Below are 23755 nucleotides of genomic sequence, written 5' to 3' on the forward strand. Positions count from 1 at the left end.
GGAAAAATACCAGATGGTTTCTTTCATAGCAGGAATATAACGGAACAGGCAAGAAAATAATGATAATGATGAACAGCTATATACCAGCGACATTTCGTGGGGGTGGAGTAGGGAATGGGATCAAAAACAGTAGAGGGAGGGAAATGCACTGGACTATGGTGATGGCACATGGGTGATCTGGTGATGGGAAACCCAAGGGCATTGCAACGGAGATGGAAAAATGCACCAAAATATGTAAAAATAAACTCATAAATTTTTTTAAAAGTCACACTTTTTTCCAAAACAAAGTGACATTTCAATGCAACTGTACCATGAAAAATGCAGATGAATCTCCTAGTCCTTTGTACTAACTCTGAGCCATTTCTCAGGTTCATACCAAGAATAAAGAGGACACAGCAGTGAGCAGCTCTTCAGGGTGTCTGACTGGGGAACTCAAGGCACAGAATTTAGACCTAGCCCTCATCCCACAACAGAAACATGAAATCCTACTACAGCATTGTTCAGTGAATACCAGAATCAGTTCTCCTGTGAACACCCCAAGGGAATGGCACCACTGAACGTTTTTGCCTTGAGAATGACTCATGATATGAATTCAAAATGTTAATGAGGCTTCAGATGACAGCTACTACAACAGAGCCAATAAGCATGACTTCTCAATGACAAAAGAAAAATAATTTAGGGCCTCCCTGGTGGTGCAATGGGTTAAATCACAGCACTATGAAGCGATCTGAAGCCACTGCAGCAAGAGTTAGATCCTCGGCCAAGAAGGTGACCCACATGGCCCGGCAGACCTCCCCTGACCTGCCCGCTGCTCCCCTCAGGAGCGTATTTCAGTAGATCAGCCTATTCTGCTCTCCACTCTGTCTCTGGTGAATCCTCTCAAGCCCCTCAAGCACGCGTCAGGCCAGCCCCTCTGGGGCGTCCCAGGGGAGTTGGCCTCTCATGTGGCCTCTGTCCCCTGCCACACTTCCTACAAGTGGTCGCCCGTGAGCACCTTCAGGCCACTTTCTGCTCACTGACCACCACAAACAGGGAAAGTCACGTGTTTTCACCAAAAGACAACACTTGTAATTCAATTTTCTTGGTTTCCAGTGAATAACATCACAACTCTTTCTCTGGAAAGCACAGGGCTATTTCATTTGCTCTTCTGTAACAGTCATGAGGCGCTCCAGTGTTAGCATGTACAACACTTTTACCAAGGTTTGTTTTAAACTTGGCCTGTAACCCAGTTCTTGTGTTCATAAATAAGCACATCTTTTAAAAAAGAAAACGAAATAAGGTATCAAGTATCAGGTATCAGGAAGGATGTTTCGAACATAGCTAAGTCCAAGAGAGGATTTCCTACTGAAGACGAGAGAGCAGGACTTTCCATTTGCATCTAATTTCCTACAGGAGGTGAAACAAGTGTGCAGCCATGTTCTAGATTCAAAAGATGAGAGTCACTGAAAAGGTTAAAAACTGTTTCAAATACTCATAGATAATTTTAACATTACCACAAAAATAAAGCAAGTTAACTCACGGAGAAGGTCGACCCGCTGTTTGATGCTATGGCAGTGTGGACTTCATCGTGCAGTTGTATGGAGAGCTCCCAGCTAGCCACTTGTGGTTTTATAATAGGCACTCTGAAGGAGGAAAAAAAGGCGAAAGTTAATAATTTTGCATTTTTCTCTCAGCAAACTGATTTTCCTTTAACATTAATTGTGCAAGGTAAAACCATGAAAGAGTATTGCAGAACATTTATTTGAAAAGATTCCATCCTTGGGGGAAAAAACTTTCATACTTGAATTAGAAAGGGGAAAAACGCCAAGACCCAAGGCAGACACAAGACGGGAGCCGTCTTCCTGAGAGGGCTGTGGCTCCAGCCTCTCCTCAACACACCTGTACCTAGTCTATAAGCTGGAGTTGCTGAACTCTGACAGCTCTTCAAAAATGAACCTTCCTTAAGCAACATCACTTCCTTTCCAATATTTGGTTACTGTGGAGGGCCATTTGTTTTTCTAAGTCACAATATTAGCCTCTTCTTTTTCTAGATCTATTGAGTTACTATCTGGTATGTGAAAAACCGCACATAATTAATGTATACATTGTGGTGAGTTTGGGCATATTTATTCTCTCATATTACCATCACCATAACCAAGCTAATAAACGTGGTCATCAGCTCCCCAGATTTTCTTTTATTGCTTTCTTTTGTTTGTTCCCTTGTTTTGACATCATGATGTCAGTTGTAGCATTCAGCTCTTTTCTTGTGTATGATCAATTTACATGGGACAGAAAAGTCAAGTCAGGCAGCCAGAGCCAAACATTTTCTAAGTGTTCTGGTGGCCTTAATTCTGCAGTTTCACTTCTAGGGTAGGTTTCTGTTTGGCTTTGTCTTCTTTTGTTTCTTTATATGCTCCATGAGTGAAATCATTCAGTACTTTACTTCGCCCTTCTTAATTCACTTAGCATAATCCCCTCAGACTCCACTCATGTTTTTGCAAATGGCAAGGGTTCACTTTCTTTTCCTTTTAAAGCTGAGTAGTATCCACTCTACATATACTACCATAGCTTCTTAATCCCCTCCCCTGTCCTTCAATACTTAGGTTATCTTCATAACTTGGTTATTGTAAATAGGGCTATTATGAACACAGGATTGTATTTATCCCTTTGAATTAGTGATATTGCACGTTTCAGGTGGCACCAAGGACAAGAATTGCTGCATCACATGGTACATACATTTTCAATGTTTGAGAAGCCTCCATACTGTTTTAAGGGATGGACTAATCTACATTCTCACCAACAGCATATGAGAGTTCCTTTTTCTCCACATCTTCATCAATACATTGTTTCTAGTCATTTTGATACGTCATTCGCATCAATGTGAGGAGACAACTCATTGTGGTTTTGATTTGTATTTCCCTGATGATAATTGAGGATGGACATTTTTTCATGTGCTTGTTAGCCAGTTGTTTAACTCTTCTGCTGATTTTTTTGATTAGGCTTATCTGTTTTCTTGTTGAGTTATATGAGCCCTTTGTAGATTTTAGATGTTAGCTCTCTGTTGTATGCCTGATGTGCAAATATTTTCTCCCGTTTGGAAGGGTGACTTTTCATTTAATGGTAGTTTCTCCTTCTGTGCAGCAGTTTTCTCATTAAAGGTAGCCCTATTTATTTTTGGCTTTAGTTTCCCTTGTCATTGTAGTTGAATCTCCAAAGACATCACTGAAGCTAGTTTACAGAATGTTTTGCTAGGTCTTCTTTGTGTATTTTATTATTTCAGGCCTTACACCCAATTTTTTAATCCATTTTGAGTTAATCTGTGTGTATGGGGTAAAACAGTGATCTAGTTTGTCTTTCTTTTTTTTTCTCCTGCCCCTTTTTCCCAATGTCACTTTTGAAGAGACTCCTTTGTCATAAACTAAACTGTCCACATTAGTGTGAATTAAGTTATGGACTCTTAAGTCTATTCCATTAGTTAGTATCTTTTTTTATGCCAATACCATACTGTTTTGCTTACTATAGTTTTATAATATAGTTTGAAATCTGGAAACATGATGACCTTTTTTGTGCTTTCCTTCCATCTTTTGTTTGGTTCCAGACCAAACTTTACTCCAGACTTTACTGCAGTGGTCTGGTACCAAACTCACAATATTGAAGTATGCCTATAATTTATTCTAACCTTAGGCAAACTATTTCTTAGCCCCTCGTGTACAAATTAAATAATAACATCTTCATCAAGAACTAAATTAAACAATGCAAGTTTTATGTACCCATCTATTATTATGACCATACCCAACTCTAACCAACACTCTTGTTTTCCTCCATAACTGAAATTCCTTTAAGGACACTGGGCTCTTTCTCCTCTTGCTTCTCAAACTACCACATTTTTTCAAAAAGGATATTCTCTCTCTCATAAACTACCTAGTTATAGTACAAATTTCAAGGGCTCCCTGTCTCTTAACCTATGCTTAGCACTATTCGCAATGAGTGGCCCAGTGGAGATAACTCTATGGAATCAATGAGGACATCTCTAGTTCTGCATAGTTTCTGGAATACTTGGGAAGCTGTCGGTTCTAACATGCTGTTCAAATCCAGAGCCTTTTGCCACAGGAAGCCCTCTTACAGATGGTGGGGAGAGGTAGCTCTCACCCTACAAAATCTCACTCTGTTTATTTCCCAGTGTTTCATTCTGGGTCACATCAGTTTCATGGAATATTATAGTCTGCCCCAGGAGACACCTCATGGCCACAGTTAAACTGCTGAGGCTTCGTCACAGCCTATTCTGTTCACAGCCTGTTCTGTTGCCGCGTCCATACCAGGGAGGCACCTGATCCTTCTGAACCAGTCTCCACATCTGTAAAATGTAGACGGGAGCAGAGCTGCATTGTCTACACAATCCCCAAGAGGCTCTTCTCTAACAATTGCTTTTAAGTTTACATGTTAGTAGTATATAGGAAAAAAGTCCCAGAAAGAAAACAAAGTCCTGAGGTACCAAGCAAAGATGGTCAAGTTGTGGATCTGTTTAAGATTCCACTCTCCTGCAGATAAAATCTGCCAAGATTACATCCAATGTTACATGTTTTGAAAGTTGTTTTATTTTTAAGTAAAATGGGTGGGGCTGGCAAATACACTTACTATAACCATAAATATGCCTTGCAGCAGAAACAAGTCAAAATAAATTATAAAGATAATGCACAGCAAACTGACCTGGCAGATGCCCTGTTCCTGCAAAACCACCAGAACTACATTAATAATTACTTTGAAATCTTGGCATCAACTCCACAAACACAAACATGTTCATAATGGGGACAATTATCTAAAATTGTATTTTTAAGTTGAAGAAAAAGACACATTTATGCATTAATTTCAGATCTCAAAGGAGAGTTTTACCTAGAACTCTGAAGAGAAAGAAAGGGGGGAAGTCTCAGTGCCTCACTCAACAGTCACACGACACAGAAAACAGCTGTCCTTTACTTAAGCCCATGTCTAGTGAAAGGCTGCTGTTGGATGAAAAATTTCATCTATGCAACTTATTAACTACCTGCAAAGCTGCCATCAATTAAGCCACTGCTTCAAAAACAAACCCCCAAAAACTTAACAAGAAGGAGTTCACATAAAAAGCTACTCACAAAGCAAATCAAATAATGGTTCTTTCCCAGGCCTGTCCACATTGATTATCATCAGCCAACCAGAATGGCTGTGCTCAAGAAAATGAATTTTTTCTCTATTTTATGGGGGAAAAAATGTCAGCTGGTTGTCACAAATGTTACTACCACATCTTACACCGCTGGGATATTTGACTCAAAAAAGGTATAAGTAATATTCACTCAAAATTACTGCTAGTCCATGTCATTCTTCAAAGTGGATTTTATCTAACCAAACACTAACAGCATCTCCAGTTATCAGGGATGATAAGCATCTCCAGACATATATATTATCAGGCACTTTGAAAAGCTGGTTTTCCATTGTGCCATTACCTACTTGAGAATGAGATGTGGAGTTAAAACAATGTTAGTGGTCAAAGAATCATTAAGCAATCCTTCATCATAACTTGCACAGTGGGTGGCCTGTAAAATGATCAAGAATAATATGCCGCGTTCCACAGCCACGGAGGTCAGCCCCTGCATACAAATCTTCGCAGGAAAAAAAAGGCCTTCAGAAAAGTGGGCCATTTATCTGAACCAAGTTCAGAGGATTTCCAGCCCGGCAAAAAGATATGTTATGCAAGCACACAGACGTATTCAGTGGGGGGAGACAGGACCCTGCTACATGGAGACTACAAAGGAGGCCTCCCACGGCTCATGAATAAGTCGAGGAAATGATCAGAAAAAAAAAAGAGAGCGATGTTTAGACAGATGGTCCACTTCAAATGCCTGAGACAGGGCATAAGCAATTTTAATGAAACTTTAGCCCTACCATATGAATTGTTTCTTATTTCCTCCAGGAAAAAAAAAAAATTAAGACATACAAAAATTCAGCAATTCACTGAAAAACCCCATGTTCTGCAAATTGGGATGGAGGAAGGGTTACCCATACAAGTTTTATTGGTGCAATAAATGCATAGGGAATTCCTCACAGAGCCATCAGCTATCAAGATGAATATAAAAGGTACAGAATGAGCAGATTAAGGGAATTTTAAGCCGAGGTCTACTGCCAAACCAAACAAAAATCTAAGCCTTATTATGTGAGAACTTACAACACTCCAGCATTAAAGTTCATCACTGCTGACGAAAGATAAAGTAGCATTTTCAGAAAAGATTTCAAAGTTAGAGAGTGTCAGAGTAGAGAAACAGAACTGAACTGATAAGCCATCTTAAATGTGTGCATTCAAATACACGTGACCATGAAGACAGCTTTTCACAAAACAGAGCCCACAGATAATTGGGAAACACCCCCCTCAGTTCGATGTCTTTCGTACTGTAAATATTTACACAAATGACACCTGGATCCAGAAGTGAATGCCACTTATAATCGTGAATATAGTAGTATGCAAATCCTATTTCCTGTTCCTATCTGTAAGGGTTTCAGTAAGGTTCTCCATATAGACTTTGAGTATGACACATCAGGATGGCTGTGGGACATTTACAATCACTAACACAAAGATAATAAGTATCTTGAATCATTCAAGTTGCTTAAAAGTGATAAAAGGTATAAAATGCTTCAATTAGTTTTAGCAATAAATGCTGTTATCGTCATCAAGCCATCCTAATTTGGTACGATAATATCTGAAATTCCCTGTTCTTTCAAAACCAAGTTTTTTTTTAGTGATTAATATGCGCTTTCATACAATGAAATTCAAAAACCCAAAGTTGTCACAACTGATGAGCTAATGTTGACCCATCATTATTAATTAACTATCATAGTCCACATTAGGGTTGATTCCTCATGTTGCATATTCTATTGGTTTGAACAAATGTATCATATATTTCCACAATTAAAATAGCATATAAAATCATTTCACTGTGCTCCACCTATTTCTCCTTCTCTTTCTTCCCTCCCTAACCCTGACAACCACAGGTGTTTATTTTCTGGATAGTTTTCCAGAAGTTCTTTGAGCTAGAAACATAGAGAATGTAGCTGTTACAAAGTGCCATCTTTCACTTGGCATTAAACATCCTCGGTCCTTCAAGCCTTTTCATGATTTAACAGCCCACTTCTTTCACTGCTGGGTAACATTCCATTGTCTGCATGCACCAGGGTTTATTCATCCACTCACTTACTGAGAGACATCTCGGCTGCTTCTCGGTGCTGGCAATTTTGAGGAGAGCTACTACACGTGCAGGGTTTAGTATGGACGTGAGTTTCAACTCATTCGGGTTAATACCAACGAACACAGCTACAGGGTCACATGCTAAAACGGTGCTTAGTTCTGTGCCAAGCTGCCTGTGGAGTGGCTGCGCCAGGTGCACTTCCACCCGCAATAGCTAAGGGCGCCTGCTCTACCTCCGCCGAGCAAGAGCGCTAGTGTTTTGGGGTCTAGTCATTCGAGTAGATACGTAATGACTTCTCTTTGCTGTTTTATGTAAGCGTTTAATATAAACAAAATATAAAGCCTTATTTTTTTTTTTTGATGTTAAGTGTTCACATGTTCCTGTGAAGACATTTTCTGACTATACCAAGGTCCAGAATCCATTGCTTTCTCTTACCAGTGTAAATCTAGGCCCGTTTCTCATTTTCTCTATAGTGAGAGACAGAGGTAGAGGTCCCTTGAATTTTTCCAAGAAAATTTGGAGATCAAGTTCTGCAATTGTTTATCCATAAGATTTAATTAAATATTTTAGGTCCCTTTGCATTTCCATCAAAATTCCAAAACCTGTGCACCCATGATTCATTTACTTGTATTACTTGCTGAATAGTATTCCACTCTACCAACACGTCTTACCAACTCTACCACATCTTACTTGACATAATCAATCATTTGATGGACATTTGGGCTGTTTCCATTGCTTGATTATTAAGAAAATGCTGCTCTGAACACTTCTTTACACATCTGTGCATGCTTCGTACGGTTTCATTTCCCTTGTTTATATACCTAGGAGAGGAATCACTGGGTCATGTGTTCACATCAAACATTTTGAGAAACTGCCAAATCATTTCCAGGTTAGTACTATTTTACCTCAACAACTTGTTATTGTGTATTTGATGACAGTCACCCTACCAGGTGTAAAGCAGTATCTGACTGTGGTTTCATTTGCATTTCCCTAATGACCAATGATGCCAAGCAGCTTTTCATGGGCTTGTTGGTCATTTGCGTATTTCTTGTTTGGAGAATTTTCTAATCACGGCTTGGACCGTTTTAGAACTGGGTTGTTTGTCTTTTTATATTGAGTGAAAAGAATTCTTTACATATTCGAGGCAAAAGTCTCTAATATGTTCTCCAACATATTATGATCGGCAAATATGTTCTCCAACTCTGTAATCTGTCTTTTCATTGTTCTTGATGTCTTTTAAGGCATAATTTTTAATTTTGATCAAGTTGTAAGTTTTCTTCTGCTTGTCCTTCTGGCATCCCATAAAAATTCCTTGCCTGACCAAAAGCAACAAAGACATATACTCTGACAAGCCTTACTTGTAGGACTGTGATTTGAAAACAGATGATTCCTGTCTGCAAACATAACCCAGTTTTAAGAAGGGCCCACACCTGTGCATGGTGTAACGCCACAGTTCCGCACAGGAGAGCCACTCGGCCCCACAGCCCTTGCTGAAAAAACTCTTCTTTGCTCACTACACTGTCTCCCTACACTTGTTAAAATCAGCTGAATCAACCACGGAATGAAACTCTCAAGGCTGACCCACTGAGCACTCTACCTACTCTCTAGTAGCACCACACTCTGCTGACCCCTGTAGATTCGTAGTAGATTCTGAAATCAGAACACATAAATCCCCTAGGTCTGTTCTCTTACAAGACTGTACTTCAGGAAATTTCACGACGACTGCCTCCGTCTCTCTCTGTGACAGGCCCACCCGCATCTTCTGTTTCCTGTGGAGTCCTTGTGGGCTGCTGGCCTCTTGCCCGAAGTGTTTCTCTCAGCTGAGCCCCCGTCTTGCACCACCACGCACACTACCCTCTGCCACCCTCTCACTGTCGGGCCACTCCCACCTCGCCGTCCCTGCGCACCGTAGCAACCTGCGTCTTCTCGCCTCTCACCTGGCCTGCCACACAAAGGCCTGTCCTTTTGGCCAATCATTCCAAGGACCAAATTCTGTTTCTGCAGGTTTCCTCCATTGTTTTTCTATGTTGTTTCATTTCACCCCACTGCTTGCTTTGGGTTTACCCTGCTTTTGTGTTCTCCTATTTGTTGGGTGTTTTTTTTTTTTTTTTTTGATAGCAGAAGATGGCATAATCAAAAGCTCTCTTCTTTTTTTAATGTGTTTTTATAACTCTAAATACCCTTTTAAAAACTATTTCAAATGAATTGTACAATAAATTACTAACAGTTCTTCATTCACCTCAAAATATTTTCTTATTCTACCTACCGGTTACCTAGGCCTGCGTGGTTTCATTTCCAAATGCTTATGAATTTCCCAAATTTCCTTTGTTGTTGACGTCTAATCTCACTCACTGCTATTTGAGAGTATACATGGCATGATTTCAATCCTACAAAATGTCCTGAGATTGCCCGTAGGGCCAGATGTAACATGGTAGCTCTGACCTGTCCTAGCAAGTGTCAGGGGACTTAGGAGAAGATGCAGACAGCTACACAGATGGGCCCTGAGAACACAGATTACTGGTCTCTAGATTCCTTTTCTGACACATTCCTATATATTTCTTAGACTACCAAAATTTCACTGAAACTGTGATTTGGGATAAAAATGAAAAGGTAGCTCTAAAAGAGAACTCAGGTTTACCCAAAAGATTCAAGCAGTGTCTTCACTATACTAACACTGTAATTTATTATTCTAAGGAAACTGATGGGCAGAAGTTAATGAAGACAGGGTTTAAATGGATTTCCTAGAGGAGTCTTTTAATTTTACTCTAATAATGTCTTCATTCATCATTAAATACATGCCATTATGACCTCTCTCTGTTTGTGTGTGTATATGTATGTGATTTATATTCATACATATTTATACATCTGTATACACACACACAAGTGGGGGAGGAGGAATGTGTTATACCAAAAACTCAAGTAATGCCTTCAAAGAATAGTTTTTGCCCTGAACAAATTCCATTAGTCTTTTAAATTTTCACTATGTCACTGACAAAACCTCTCTAAACAACCTTTGAAATCTTTTTTGGGAACAAGGCTAAACAAATATATAAATACCCCTCTCATGCCTACAGAAGGTTGTCTTACACAGATGGGCTAACTGGGATTTTTAATAATAATCCTTGCACTATGTAAATGAGTCATTTGACTTTTTTTTATGAATGTACTGATAATGTTGGTTTAGTTTCAATTGAAAATTCAAGGATTTCATTATCCTATAAAACATATCCAGAGTTCAAAGTATTTAGGGGGGGGGTTGTTTAAACAAAATGCAAACATTTAATGCAACATTAAGCATGTGAAATAAAAACTTGATTGCCTAAAGAAAGCATGCTATGCTGTTACCCTGGTGACAGGTTAAAAAAGGGATTGTGAGCTGAATAGCTGTATGATATGAAATTAAAATGTTTCACATTGAACAATCCAAAATGAATTGGGAAAGGTTAGAGGAGAGGAGAGAGAAATCAATTCTCCAATGGCAATGGTGAATGGGAGGGAAGGATGAATAGGATTTGCCAGTGGGGCGTAACAGCTGCCCAAGATCCTGCAGCCACAGAATTACAATAATCCTGATGGAGTGTGCACGGGCTTTGGAGCCGCTGCAGCCCCCCACAATAATGAGGGGATTCAGTCTTCACTCAGCTCTTAGAACAGAATCACAGAAAAGTATTTTTACAGACACTATTTAGCAAAGGATCTACAAAAACAGCATCCTCGCCACTTAATATCTTGTGCTTAATCTCACATGGATTTCCAAGTAATTCACTAAAAATAGAATACAGAATGTGAAAATTAAGGCAAACGGAAAGGATAATGGTTAAATAAATGTTTTCTCCTCTTCCGGCTTTGAAGGGCTGTATTAAATATGCTCAAAGCGACAGTTTCATCATGCATGTTTGTGAATATATGCCATGGTATTGCTGTCTACTATACAGCCAATTATCAGAACATCAATTTCATTGTCATGATAAAGCAGTATATCCAAGGACATACCTAAACCAGTAGGACAGAAAGGTGGCTTTGTGGCCACAGATGGTGCAAATGTGTTAATAATTTGATCTGTCCTTTTACGTTCAGAGACGTCTGTAAGTAAATCAGTGCAAAACACTCTTTCTTGGCAATTATTTTCACATGGTGACCTTTTTCTGCTTCTTTGCCTGGTTATCTTTCAGTGGCTAAGATCAGATTTCAAAACCAGAAATGTTTATCATCTAATTGAAACCTTAATAATGAACTATAAATCAAAAACCAGGATCGGTGACTGTCTACTCACAGGATAAAATATCGCTAAAAAACTGATTGCCCGTTTTATCAGGAAGACAGATGAGGAAGGAAAATCCAACCCAAAGGTAGACACAGCTGCAATTCAAGTGATGTCACCCCGTCACGTCACGGCGACTAACGAGGCTGCAGAGCCAGGCAGAAACCGGACCAGGCTACCCGGCCGAGCTGCGCACAAAGACGACACCAGAGACGCAAGCACGTCGTGTGTCAGAGACCTTCCAGACGTAAGTGACTCACCAGCAGGATCATAAGCCATAGCGAAGGCTCTCCTGTTTTCGAGTCTTTAATCTCGGCTCCAATATCAAGAGGAAAGCTAGAAGGAAATGGAGTTAGCGTTGGAGCAACTGCGGGAAAGCGCGTGTCCCCTTGACACCTGGCAGTAGAGTGGGGACAAAATCCTCCCCCTGACACCTCACTGGGTGCCGGTCCCTCTGACAGCACCCACACTCTGACATTTCAGAGCCCCGTGGAGGAGCGGCAAGAACCAAGATGACCCAATCACCCCAGCCCGAGCCAGCAGCAGGAGGAAGCGCCACACGGCATGAGCTGCACGGATGTCTGAGGGCACAGTGGGGTGCGTGAGAGAGGGGTGCATGGTCGCACCACAGGGGCCACTGACCTCGCACCTAGCAGTGCAGGGGAAACCCCTGGATGTGTCAGTTCTATAAAAGTCATTTTCTTTTGCATATTAGCTTTTAAAATACTTTACTTTTTTAAAGTAATTTTTTGGTAAACAACATCATACTGTATTTATATTAAAAAAGGAGAAACTTTCAGGTCAAGTGGCCCATTTCTAGTAAAGTCACGTGCATGTGTGTGTGCTTGTGTGTGTATCAAATTCTGTTAAGAGTTGCCAGGACTCACAATCTCCAATTTGTCTCTAACCAGATAGCTTAGGAGAAAGATAATAACCACAAAATTAAGGAAGTGGAGTTACAGAACAGTGAGAAGAGATCTGCAATTTGCATAGCTGCAAAACCTACGGGAAGCAAGTCGCAGTTGCAGAAATAACAAAGGGGAAAGAGAAGGGAGGACGGAGAGAAACAGGGAGGGCAGAGCAAGTTCTCCATGAGGCGGGAGGTGGCAGAGGCCCCCCCACCCTAGGGCGCAGGGGATGGTCTCCCCAGAAAGGCAGGGCTGACATGCAAACAACATCTAACTCTAAGGAATACAGACATTTTGAGCAAAACCAGATGAGAGACTACTGAAAGGAACAAAATAGTATTTTTAACTAATTTTTCATGCAATCATCACTAAGTAAAACAGATGAATATACCAAACCGTAATGCCAACAAAATAATTTTGCCTTCCTTGGTGACGGGAAACCCGCGGGATTACAATTGAGATGGAAAAAAAAGAATGTACAAAATGATGTAAAAATAAACTTTTGTAATAAAAAAAATAAATGAATAAAAAATTTTGCCTTCAAGTAACATGACGCGATTATTTCATACAACTTTTAATGATTTATTTCTGTCAATAAGTGTTTAGGAAAACAATAATTATAAAGAAAAATAACTCCACCATAGGTCAGCATGTGTTTGTGTCAACAATTAATTAAATTTGCCAAATGTATTTACTTCCTAAGAAGAACGATTGCTTCTGACATTAATTTACTCTTTGACAAAAATGCACAACTATCTTTTTACTATCCAAATACTATGGGTACATATTACTAATGTCTTTTTCCAAGTCATAAGCGATGAAAGAGTAAAAACCCACAGAGAAATTGGGAAAATAAGATTTTCAGCCAAAACAAGCATGGGAGAGGAAGGGCTGGGGGCGACCGAGTCTGGGAGCATAAACACGACATGGGCAACCCGCGACAGAGCACACAGAGCCACATCTGCAGGCTGACTCTTCCTCTCCATCCCCAAGCCATCATGAAAACATGACTGACGCTAAAATGAGCTTCGGTCATCTGGCATCAGCTTTGATGTCAGGGGCTTTTTCAGATTCACTTTGGCTAAACAAAATGATACTTTATCAAATTGACTGCTCTACTTTGCTAGATGGTATAGGTCTCTACTCCTATGGGTTACTTTACAACAAACTGGCCAACTAAAAATAACACCTTCGAAAGAAAATGCAATCGACAGGAACTAATGTTTGTCTCACAGGCAACATGTGCACAAGTATCTTCATCACGGAGTTGCTGCCCCATTTAAGTCACCAACATAATTTTCCTCAACTTCTAATAGGTAAAGGCGTTTAAAAGCTTTGTAAGAGGACAAGGATTCTGGCTGAATGAACTATTTTGGAACTCTGGAGGCAGCTGAAGGCTTGCAACATTCTAGGGGAAATGCAGATGGTAAGTCGCATCAATTTCAGATCTCGGTGTCTTCACGGCATCCCCCAGCCTCGTCATAAGCAGCTGTGCACACAGATTTCAGAAGAGAGGTGGGCAAAAGGCCCCTGTCCTCCAACATCTGCTCTCTGCTAGCTGATAAAGGGTGCAGGGGATGCTCATCCATTATTACTGTGGCTCCCTCTATTGTTACAAGCCCCTCTCCCTCTGGCTGACAGGGCTTCTAGGGAATTTTACCAGCCAGCGTGCCCTTTTATTCCCCCTTCATTTTTGGCTTTTTCCTCCTTCAAGAGTCAGGCATTCAAGACTAAGATGGTAAAAATAAAAATCAACAGTAACTCAAAACAGGGATGGAAGAGCACAAGGCACTGTGGTGACAGTGCATGGGTGAACTGGTGGTGGGAATTTCATAGGGACTAAAACTGAGAGGGAAAAGCATGCATTGTAAAAAAAATGAAGAATGATGTGAAATATACAAAAAAGAAATTTTTTTAATGCACATATAGCAAAAGTTACTACACATGCCCAGGAAGAAGACTGAAGAAGACCTTAATTTTACACCTCAAGCTGATCCTTGGCCAAGAAAGAGACATAACATGAATCCAAAGAAACCAAAACAATAAAGAGAAACAATAAATGCTAGGGAAGAAGACATAATTCCAGAGTTACTCATATTATTAGACTCAACTGTCCAGTGTTCAACAGCAACAAAAACACAACCCTACAAACAGGAAAGCATGGCCTACTCAAAGAGTAAAAAAGAATACAACCTTGAAAAAGCAAATACCCTGGACAAAAGCATGGAAACAACTCCAAGTAATAAAGGAAAATGAGGAGAAGGTAAAGAAAATGATGTCTAAAGAAAATGAAAACATCGATCAAGAAATGGAAAACCTAAAAAGGCATAAAAGAGAAATTCTGGAGCTGAAAAATAAAAATGGAAAGCTCACTAGAGGAAATCAAAAACAAGTTGCAGCAGGCAGAAGGCAGAATCAGTTAACTTGAGGATGACAAAAAAGAAATTAACAAAAGAGAAGAACAGAAAGAAAAAAGACTGAAGTAAAGTGAACAGAGCCTAAGACAACTGTGGCTGAAAACTGCCCCCGCTTGATGACAGACATGAATCTACACATCTAAGAAACTAAACAAACTCCAAGTAAGATAAAGGCAAAGACCCACATCAACCCATCATCATCAAAAGACAAAGAATCTTCAAAACAGCAAGAGAAGTAAATTTGTGAGCACACTGCTCACCCCAAACTTTGAAGGCCAAAGGCAGTTAGCTGACATATTCAGAGTGCTTAACAAAAAAAAAAAAAAGAAAGAAAGAAAAAACCGAAAATCTAAATCCAGCAAAACTATCTTCAAAACTAAGGGGGAAGTTAAGAGATTCTCAACAAGAAGCTGAGGGAGTCTTTGGCTGCTGGACAAGCCCTCTGAAAATGCTCAGGGTTGGCTGGAATAAGAGGACCTTGGACTGAATAGAGACACATGAAAAAATTACTATCTCAGCGCAGATACATGCATGGACAGTTATAAAAGCTACGATAACTCTAACAGCAGTCTGAAAATCTACTTCTTGTTCTCTTCGCAATTTAAAAAGCTAATCCATTTTTAAAAAGAATTAGGGGCCCTCCCTGGTGGCACAGTGGGTTAATGCACAGCACTAAGACGCTAAAGCCACTTCAGCATGAGTCTCCCTCCAACCCCACACCACCCCGCCCCACCTCCTGCCAGAGGTGACCCACATGGTGCAGCAAACCTCTCCTATCTCACCCGCTGCTCCTCTCAGCAGGGTGCTTCATCAGTTCGCCTGTTCTGCTCCCCACTCTGTCTCTGGTGAATCCTTTCACCATCCCTGAACCTCTGGCCTATATCCCAGTTCTGTATACATAAATAAATAAATCTTTAAAAAATAAAAAGTAACTAGTAGACTAATGTTAGTACAATTGTGACTGATTTACAAATCATTTTGTTTCTCACATAATTTAAAATACTAACACATTTAAAGAAATTATTAATCTATGGGTTTCGGTGCAGAATGCACAAAGTAGTAATTCTGTGACATTAATATCTGCACCCATTCATTTCCTTCTGTCTTCATACTTTTACCTTTCCTAGAAATTTCAAGTAAATTAAATTATGAATTCTATAGCTGTCTGAGCTGGTTTATTTCTCTTAGCATGACTGCTTGGTACAGATTTATGCATGTTTGTGCACATATAAGTACCTCCATCCTCTTATGGATGGACAGTATTTCTGTATACACTCATCTGAAGTGCATTATTCTAGGAAGTGTGTAGTGGTGAGGCCTTTGAATTTAAGTTGTATCTTCTAATGATCAGTGAAGTTGAACACCTTTTCGTGAACTTATTTTCCTTTTGTATAACTTTTTTGATACAAAGTCTATGCCCAGTCTTCTATTTTTAAAAATTATTCGATTTATTTTTGAGTTGTCAGAATGATTTATATACTATAAATACAAGTCCTTTTTTTGGCTGTTTCTGAATGCCTTCTGCCATTTACTATATTAGCTTGTATATGTTTTGAAAAACACGTCTATTTTATGTATGTCTTAAGTTCTCTATAATAAAAAGATTCTTCCAAAGACTGGTAAATAAAGAGAAGAAATATTCACTATGAAATATTAAGGTTAAAAAATTAGAATTCGGCCCTTCCTGGTGGTGCAGCGGGTTAAAGCACAGCACTACGAAGCTTAAGCCGCTTCCGCATGAGTTCAATCCCCGCCTGCCCCGGAGGTGACCACATGGCGTGGCAGACCTCTCCTGACCCGTCCGCTGCTCCCCTCAGCAGTGTACTTCGTCGATCTGCCTGTTCTGCTCCCCCACTGTGTCTCTGGTGAAGCCTCTCGCCGCCCCTGAGCTTCTGGCCTGTACCCCAGTTCTGTATGCACAAATAAATAAACCTTTAAAAAAAACTGAAAAGTTAAGTTCTTTCCTACACACATCTCCCTCCAGAACAGCACTGTCCCCCAGAACTCTGAGGAGAGAAAGGTTCTGTCCCAACCTTTCTTGCCCAGTACAGTAGCACTAACCACAATACAGGAGTGGCCCTGGAGCACTTGAAATGTGACCGGTGCCCGCCACGACACTGGAATGTGCACGTGGCACGTGGCCCACACAGGGCGGTGCAGCCACAGGGAGAAATGAGCACATTCATGCTTCTCTTGCCCACTTTTACCTCTTCCAGGCACCCAGGCACCCAGCAGTATCCTCTAGCTCCTCCCTCCCCCTAAAGCGCTATCAAATCACAACTTAAAAAAAGATGAGGCAAGGGCCCTCCCTGGTGGCGCAGCGGGTTGGAGCACAGCACTAAGAAGCTTAAGCCACTTCCTCATGAGTTCGATCCCCGCCTGCCCCGGAGGAGATCCACATGGTGAGGCAGACCTCTCCTGGCCCGCCCACTGCTCCCCTCAGCAGTGTACTTCGTCGATCTGCCTGCTCTGCTCCCCACTCTGTCCCTGGTGAATCCTCTCACCCTCCGCATCTCTGGCCTGTACCCCAGTTCTGTATGAATAAATAAATTTTTTTAAAAAATTATTAAAAAAAAAAAAAGATGAGGCAAAAGCTTCTTGTACTTTCTCTTAAGATACAGAACAAGTGAAGCATACTGGTTATGCCAAGATTTTCTGAGGAGAACCATGTTCGCCATGAACAGACTGTCTCAACCTATTTTCAGGGAGAAGCAAGTTCATGAACGGTGCTGTTCTGAGCTGCCTGGCCACCTGTCATCTCTTTGCTTTTTTTTTTTTTTTTTTTTTTTAATTCTTCCTCTTGAGGAAAAGTAAAGGAAAAAGAAACTGAAGTAATACAACATTATCAATGCACTATGCTCAGAGGAATGAACTCAGGAAGGTCACACACATGCCTAACAAGTAATTTCATCACTTCGAATCATTAATGTCATAGTGATTTTGTATCCATTTGCCTTGGTATAAAGCATGTTTCCCCTTCTAATTACATCTCTAGGAAGCTAAAAGGCATATACTCAGAACTCATCAAGGTCCTGATTCCGCCTTGGTTTTTTGTAAACAAGTTTCTTACATATGTTCTTAACTGTTCAGATTTATTCTTAAATTTTCAATTGTAATACTGTCAAAGCTTTTTTTTTTCCAAGATCAACAAAGTAAATAAACAGAAATGAGAGTAGTTATTTGAATAGATTTCCCATTAAGATTTCTGAGTATCTTACCTCAAATGATGTTCAAATTAGAGCCAAGATCCCTTTTTTCTTCCTGACTTTATTCATTTGAACAAAAATAGAAGCAATGTCATTTTTAAACAGTGTGACTTGCCTATACTTCTCTTAAAAACCCATAAGAAAATCCAGAACTGAGATGCCAGATCCTTTATCTGACCATTTCCAATGCATATTAGATCATCAACATTTTGCTCACGTATTCTGTTTGAAATGATCTTCCATACCTTGCATTATCCTGATCTTGAAAATGCTGTGCTCTTAATTGGGATGCCACAAACAATGATGATGCTATTGCCAATAACTGGTTTTTCTCATTCTTGGTTAACTTGTGTCCTAAGGGAAATTCAATCAATTAATCAACCACATACATATTATAAACATCTATGTTTTTTATTTAAAAGTTATTAGTTATTCAAACAGGTATTTTATCAAGCTTTTATTATGAACCAAACACTGGGGTCTCAGGGGAAGGTGAGTGACAATATTAAGAGCAAAAAACCCTCACTAGAAGTTCAAAGTCTAATTTAAGACTAATTTGAGAAAGACACACAGAACAATTACAAATAAGAAAAACAGAGCCATTGAGATCTCCCGGAAAAACATAAGGTTCCTCTCATCTACTTTTCATTGTCAGTCTCCATCACCAGTGACTTCTCAGGAGAGCAGAATCAAGGCAAGAAGTAAAGGAATGTTGCTGGTCAAGGACAGAGGCTGGGCCATGGCTACCATGTAGTCAAATGCTGCTTCATAATGTACTAGTTGACAGAACATGTTTATAACAATGATCATATACTATATGAACCATAGAACCAAGGTCAGTAGTAAGTTAGACCATACAGGTTTGTGTGAGTACACTCTGTGACCGTCACACAATGACTACTATACACCTAACTAACAACATGTCTCTCAGAATGTATCCCCATGTTAAACAGTGTTTGACTATGTTAAATATGTACAAGGACTGGGAGCAATGGTCCAACCTGAGGAAACTCCCTGTTCTGGTTTCACGCTGTACAACTTGCAGAAAACTCTGCTCACTTTGATTAATTCCTCAACAAATATGTGAGTCAAGGCAGTATTTGACATTCTAGGGTCTGCAAGCTAACACGTGAGAACTCTGTCATCTCACCAAAATTTCCATGTTATTTATTTACCATGGCACTATACACAGATGACACAGTATTAAGTGGGACAGCCCAGGAAGTTTGAGTGCTGAACTACCAGCAACTAGGAAACTACTTGTACAATTTAAACACAGGGGAAAACAATCAGGTAGTTACTGAAATTTAAAATAAAGTCATCTGAACTGAAAAATTAGGACAAGAAAAAAAAAAGATTAAAAGTATCCATAGTTAGATATGTACCTTCCAGATCTGCAGGACATTTTTTGATAGGGAGGTGATTTGTGCAAAGGAAAGGTGGGGAGGTTCATGAAACTCAAGGGCAGGGGAAGCCCCGGTAACTATCTTTCTTTGCAACAGACCTAGCAGGTACATCAAGTATATAGCAACGTGGGTCTATCAACTGGGACAGGAACTTCAGTAAACCACACTCTTACAGGCTCTGAAGAGGGCCCCATTTCTCCCCACACTTAAGCATCGATGAGAACAGTGTGTGTGCTCCCATGAACTATGGTACGTGAGAACTACAGGAATCAGTGCAGTTCTCAAAGTGTGGCCTGGGGACTACTGGAGACCCCCAACGGCCCTTTAGGGCTCTGTCAGATCAAAACTATTGTCATAATAATGCTAAGATTTATTGGCTTTCTTTTCTTTTCTTTTTTGAGGGGGAAGCAAACTACAGAGGTTCCCTGGTCCAAGAGAAACATGATGTGCAATGTCATCACTGCTGTGATGTCAACACACAAAGAATTTATTATTGTTAGTCTGGAAGCCAACTAATAAATATTTTGAAAGTTCCTATCGTTCATTTGTAAAATATGTCAAATATCAATAGCTGTAACCTCATAAGCTCTTTCAAGTACAAAGAAGACCAGAGTCTTTCAGACTCCACTATGCACAGAACCACACTCGGATACAAGCAGAGTCTGGTCTCCTCCTGCACAGACTGACTGGGAATAAGTCTCGAGTGTGACTGCAGCATTTGCATTTCTAACAAGCTCCAGAGCAACACAGATGCCCCTGCTACAGGTCACAGAGCCCACTCTGAATAGCTCTGTTTGACTCATGTTTACCAAACCAGGTAATACAAACCACTTGCCAGTTCACGCAACCAGTTCAGTGGGTCATGAACAGCAAGACCAATTATGAGAGCACTTCAGACACGCTCTTTTCCAGGAGTGAGTCTGCTACGTCATGATGCAGTGGTTCACCGTCAAAACAGTCCCTTCTCTAGACACACCTGCACATCATGCCTTAGCAGTAGGGGGAAGACACTTAGGGAAGGCAATCAGTTTGGAATCAGTGTTTCAACTGCTTTAACAAATTGCACTGACTCAGATAACATCGAGGAAGGAAGCTACAAAATAAAATGAGCCATCATCCATCACAGCCCACAAACACACTGTCGAGAAGCCTGCCAACCTTAAACCTTTTACTGATACTGGAAGGGATTCTCAAGTTTTACCAATGACCAGTACCCACCGTCCTCATAACTGCTGAAGACTTGCTTGGTTTGACATTTTAAGCACCTGTCAAGTCGTTTTAACAGAAGTGCTGAAGAAAACAACTACTCTAGCGTTTGTGCTGACACAGCACTGTCGGACAGTTGGCCAACTGGAGTCTGCAGAACTCCAGTAACAGGGCATTGTCAAGGATTTCGAAATCTAATGACTTCTCATACTGTGCCAGACTGTCTCTGTGACTGTCTCCACCTGAAGCAACTGTGATCATTCTGTTCTCGCCTGTATTTGTACTTTACCAACACTGAAGGCTGTAGACCGAGGTTAGACACCTTGCCACTCAGTAAGCAAAGGGGTTTAGATCCTGATCACTCTGGGGACATCTCACCATGCCAAGAAGAGGAAATTCAAAATGGGCAAAGGGAGTCCATCACTTGGCTAAGGATGAAAGTTAGATTTTTAGTGATGAAAGTAATGTAACACATCCAGATGTTGATTTATAATCCTGTATACCAGAAATTTATTATTATGAACCAATGTTATTTTTATGTCAATATAAAAAATAATGAGAGGATCTGCTGTGTACTTTGTCGATCCGCCTGTTCTGTTCCCCACTTTGTGTCTGGTGAAGCCTCTCACTGCCCCTGAACCTCTGGCCTGTACCCCGTTCTGTATGCACAAATAAATAAATCTTTAAAAAAAATAAAATAATGAGAGGATATTCAGGTCTAAAATGGTGGTATATAAGACACTATCACAGCCCAACCATTTTATCATAATTTTCTAACATCAGGCTCCTCTTGATAGTGAACAAGAGCATAGTCCCCAAATAAACCCTATATGTTCCTCTACGACCTGATACCTTCTGTAGCGTGTCTGGCCAGCTCTGACCCCAATCGAACTCCCTCTCAATGTTCTCCATGAACTGCCGGACCTTTGGGTTTTTCCTTGCTGAAATCCCTGGCCCAGTTGGTCCCGGAGTCCTGACACACACACACATGCCAAATGTCGCTGGTCCTCACTTGCCAGGCAGACCCAGGCCCTCCCCACTCTTCCACTTAACCTGAAAGCTGTTCCAAGGCAGACAGGGGCCCTTAATTTTTCCTGGTGGATAATGACATGAACATTAGTTCATCATCTAGCTCTTTCGCTACAGTGATCAGTATCTGATACTCCCAATAATTACAAAAGTCCCCCCATGTGTGTAAGCACAGTCCCCAAATAAACACAAATGAGCAGTGCCCAACAAAGAGGCCAGGGAGGTGGCCACTGCAAGATCCGCTCCAGGGGCTGACTGCCGACAGTCTCACTGTGCTGTGACATGAAATGGAGTTTCGTGTCATTTCTTATAAGAGATGGTTATTTCCATCTTCATAGTCACTCTTTATACACATAATGGAAGAGTAGCTTTTTTTTTTTAAGCTCTTTTTGAACTCTGATTAACATTTGTAGAGCCGTGTTGTGGTGGTCTGTCATTACAGGCTACATAAGCATGCCGTTGACCAATAGGAGATATTCGAATATTCTTAAGTCTAATAAATTCTGAATTAACTTCTAAATAAAGTACTAGAATATTCACTTCGAGTTCAAAAAAAATTATATCCATAGTCTTGTAGGTTTCCAATGGCCAGATACCAACAAGTAAATTGAAATCAAGTGAAATACAAAACCTGAATGCAGAAATAGTCTGCGGCTTTCGTCACTCAGTGGTCACTGATCACACGATAATGACTTCGGGCTGCTGTGCCTGAGTGTTGCTGGCCCACAGGCCTGCAAGTGGCCAACAGGCCTTTCGTGGAGGCGTGCACCATCCTGCCCGTGCCTCCCTTCGCCACTGCTCGATACGACTGCGCCTGAGCTCCCGGGGAGGGACTATCTGATGCGCTACAGGCAGATTCTCCCAGTTTTTGCCAACCAAGAAGAGAGCGCTATCCTGCTCAGAAGGGAGGGAGAAAATCTGACAGATGTCAAGAACCAACAGTGCAAGCTGGAGGAATTTCCCAGGGGCCTGGGACATCAGGACTAAGACTCCCCAGGGGCACTGCCCTGATAAGGGTCTCCTCCTCCGTCTCCTCCTCAGCGTCTCATCTCTCTCACATCTCACGTGGCACTGAGGATTCAGCTTTCCAGGTTGCTGTGCATCAAGAATCACCTTTCAGCTTTTTGTTTTCCAATTTACTTCCTCTCTTGGCCCTTACGGACTTGGGTGTCTCTAACTGGAGGCGAGAGGTTGCGTATTAAGCTATCATCTTTACCTCAAGTTGGTTACAACAGTTGCTTCAGGAATTTCCTTTCTAAAAAAAAATTACCCTGTCAAAAGGGTAAACATATGGTATGCTTCTGAATATTTATTTTTAAAAGCTCTTCTCACATCACAAAGGAAAGACTCTTAGCAGGGTAGATGCTTTGGGGTCGGACTCTCACTCCAGAGCAGACATTAATCTTAAGGTTTTCTAATTTTCAATTTCTGGCATCTTATGGGGGTCGCATTCTGTATCCTTCACTAAGGGCTTGTATTTTTCTTTCTAGAAGCTTTAAAATTGTTCGATATGCCGAAGAAGTTACATTTTCCCTGTCTGGTTGCGTCTTTCCAATCCCTCAGACCTTCTTAAGAACAGCAGAAGTCGTCTCCCCTTTTTTCTTTGAAACCTCACCTTCCTGATGTGCGCTTTGCCCCCCACCCTCACCCCACCCCCCTATTATCTACTTGTCACGTCTCTTGGACTTTCCCTCTCTGGCTCGCCACAGTCTTTCACCCCTTGGGCTTCACATACCGGAGACGCTGCTTCCGTTCACTGCTCGGGGTCGCTGTCTGGCTTTAGCAGTGGCCGCCCTAGACTTCACTTTGCTGGCATGTGTCACGGCTTCTGAAAATCACACTTCTGGCTCCTGCCCGCACTCCTCCCGCAGTGGCTCCTGAGGGCTCCGGCCGTATCTCAGTGCGCGGCCACGCGCCACCCACGCGGCCGCTCAGCCGAGGGGCCCCTCGGAGCCCCCCGGCCTCCCGCCCTGCCTCACCCTCCTTTCCCTCCGCACTCTCACGGCTGTCTGCACGTGCCCAAAGGTCAGGTGAGGGGTTCGGAAGCAGGGACCGGCGACCATGTCACAACTGAGCGTAACTGCCTGGGCTACACCCGGCGGGGGCGGGCGGAGATGAGCACCGCGCTGGCT

The 23755-nt window shown here is 41.2% G+C and overlaps 1 protein-coding gene across 1 annotated transcript in view; it reads right to left on the reverse strand.

Moving 5' to 3' along the window:
- PCCA (propionyl CoA carboxylase, alpha polypeptide) overlaps positions 1 to 23755 on the reverse strand; it is a 270962-nt gene that overhangs the window by 100151 nt on the left and 147056 nt on the right. The window contains exons 19-20 of the mRNA XM_012723156.1: positions 18228 to 18336; positions 1520 to 1622 (exon numbers count right to left, since the gene is read on the reverse strand). Coding sequence (XP_012578610.1) covers positions 1520 to 1622; positions 18228 to 18336 — 212 coding nt within the window. The remainder of the gene's footprint in view (positions 1 to 1519; positions 1623 to 18227; positions 18337 to 23755) is intronic.

This window comes from Condylura cristata, unplaced genomic scaffold (assembly GCF_000260355.1).
Source record: "Condylura cristata isolate star-nosed mole 26May11 unplaced genomic scaffold, ConCri1.0 scaffold00010, whole genome shotgun sequence".
NCBI lineage: Eukaryota > Metazoa > Chordata > Mammalia > Eulipotyphla > Talpidae > Condylura > Condylura cristata.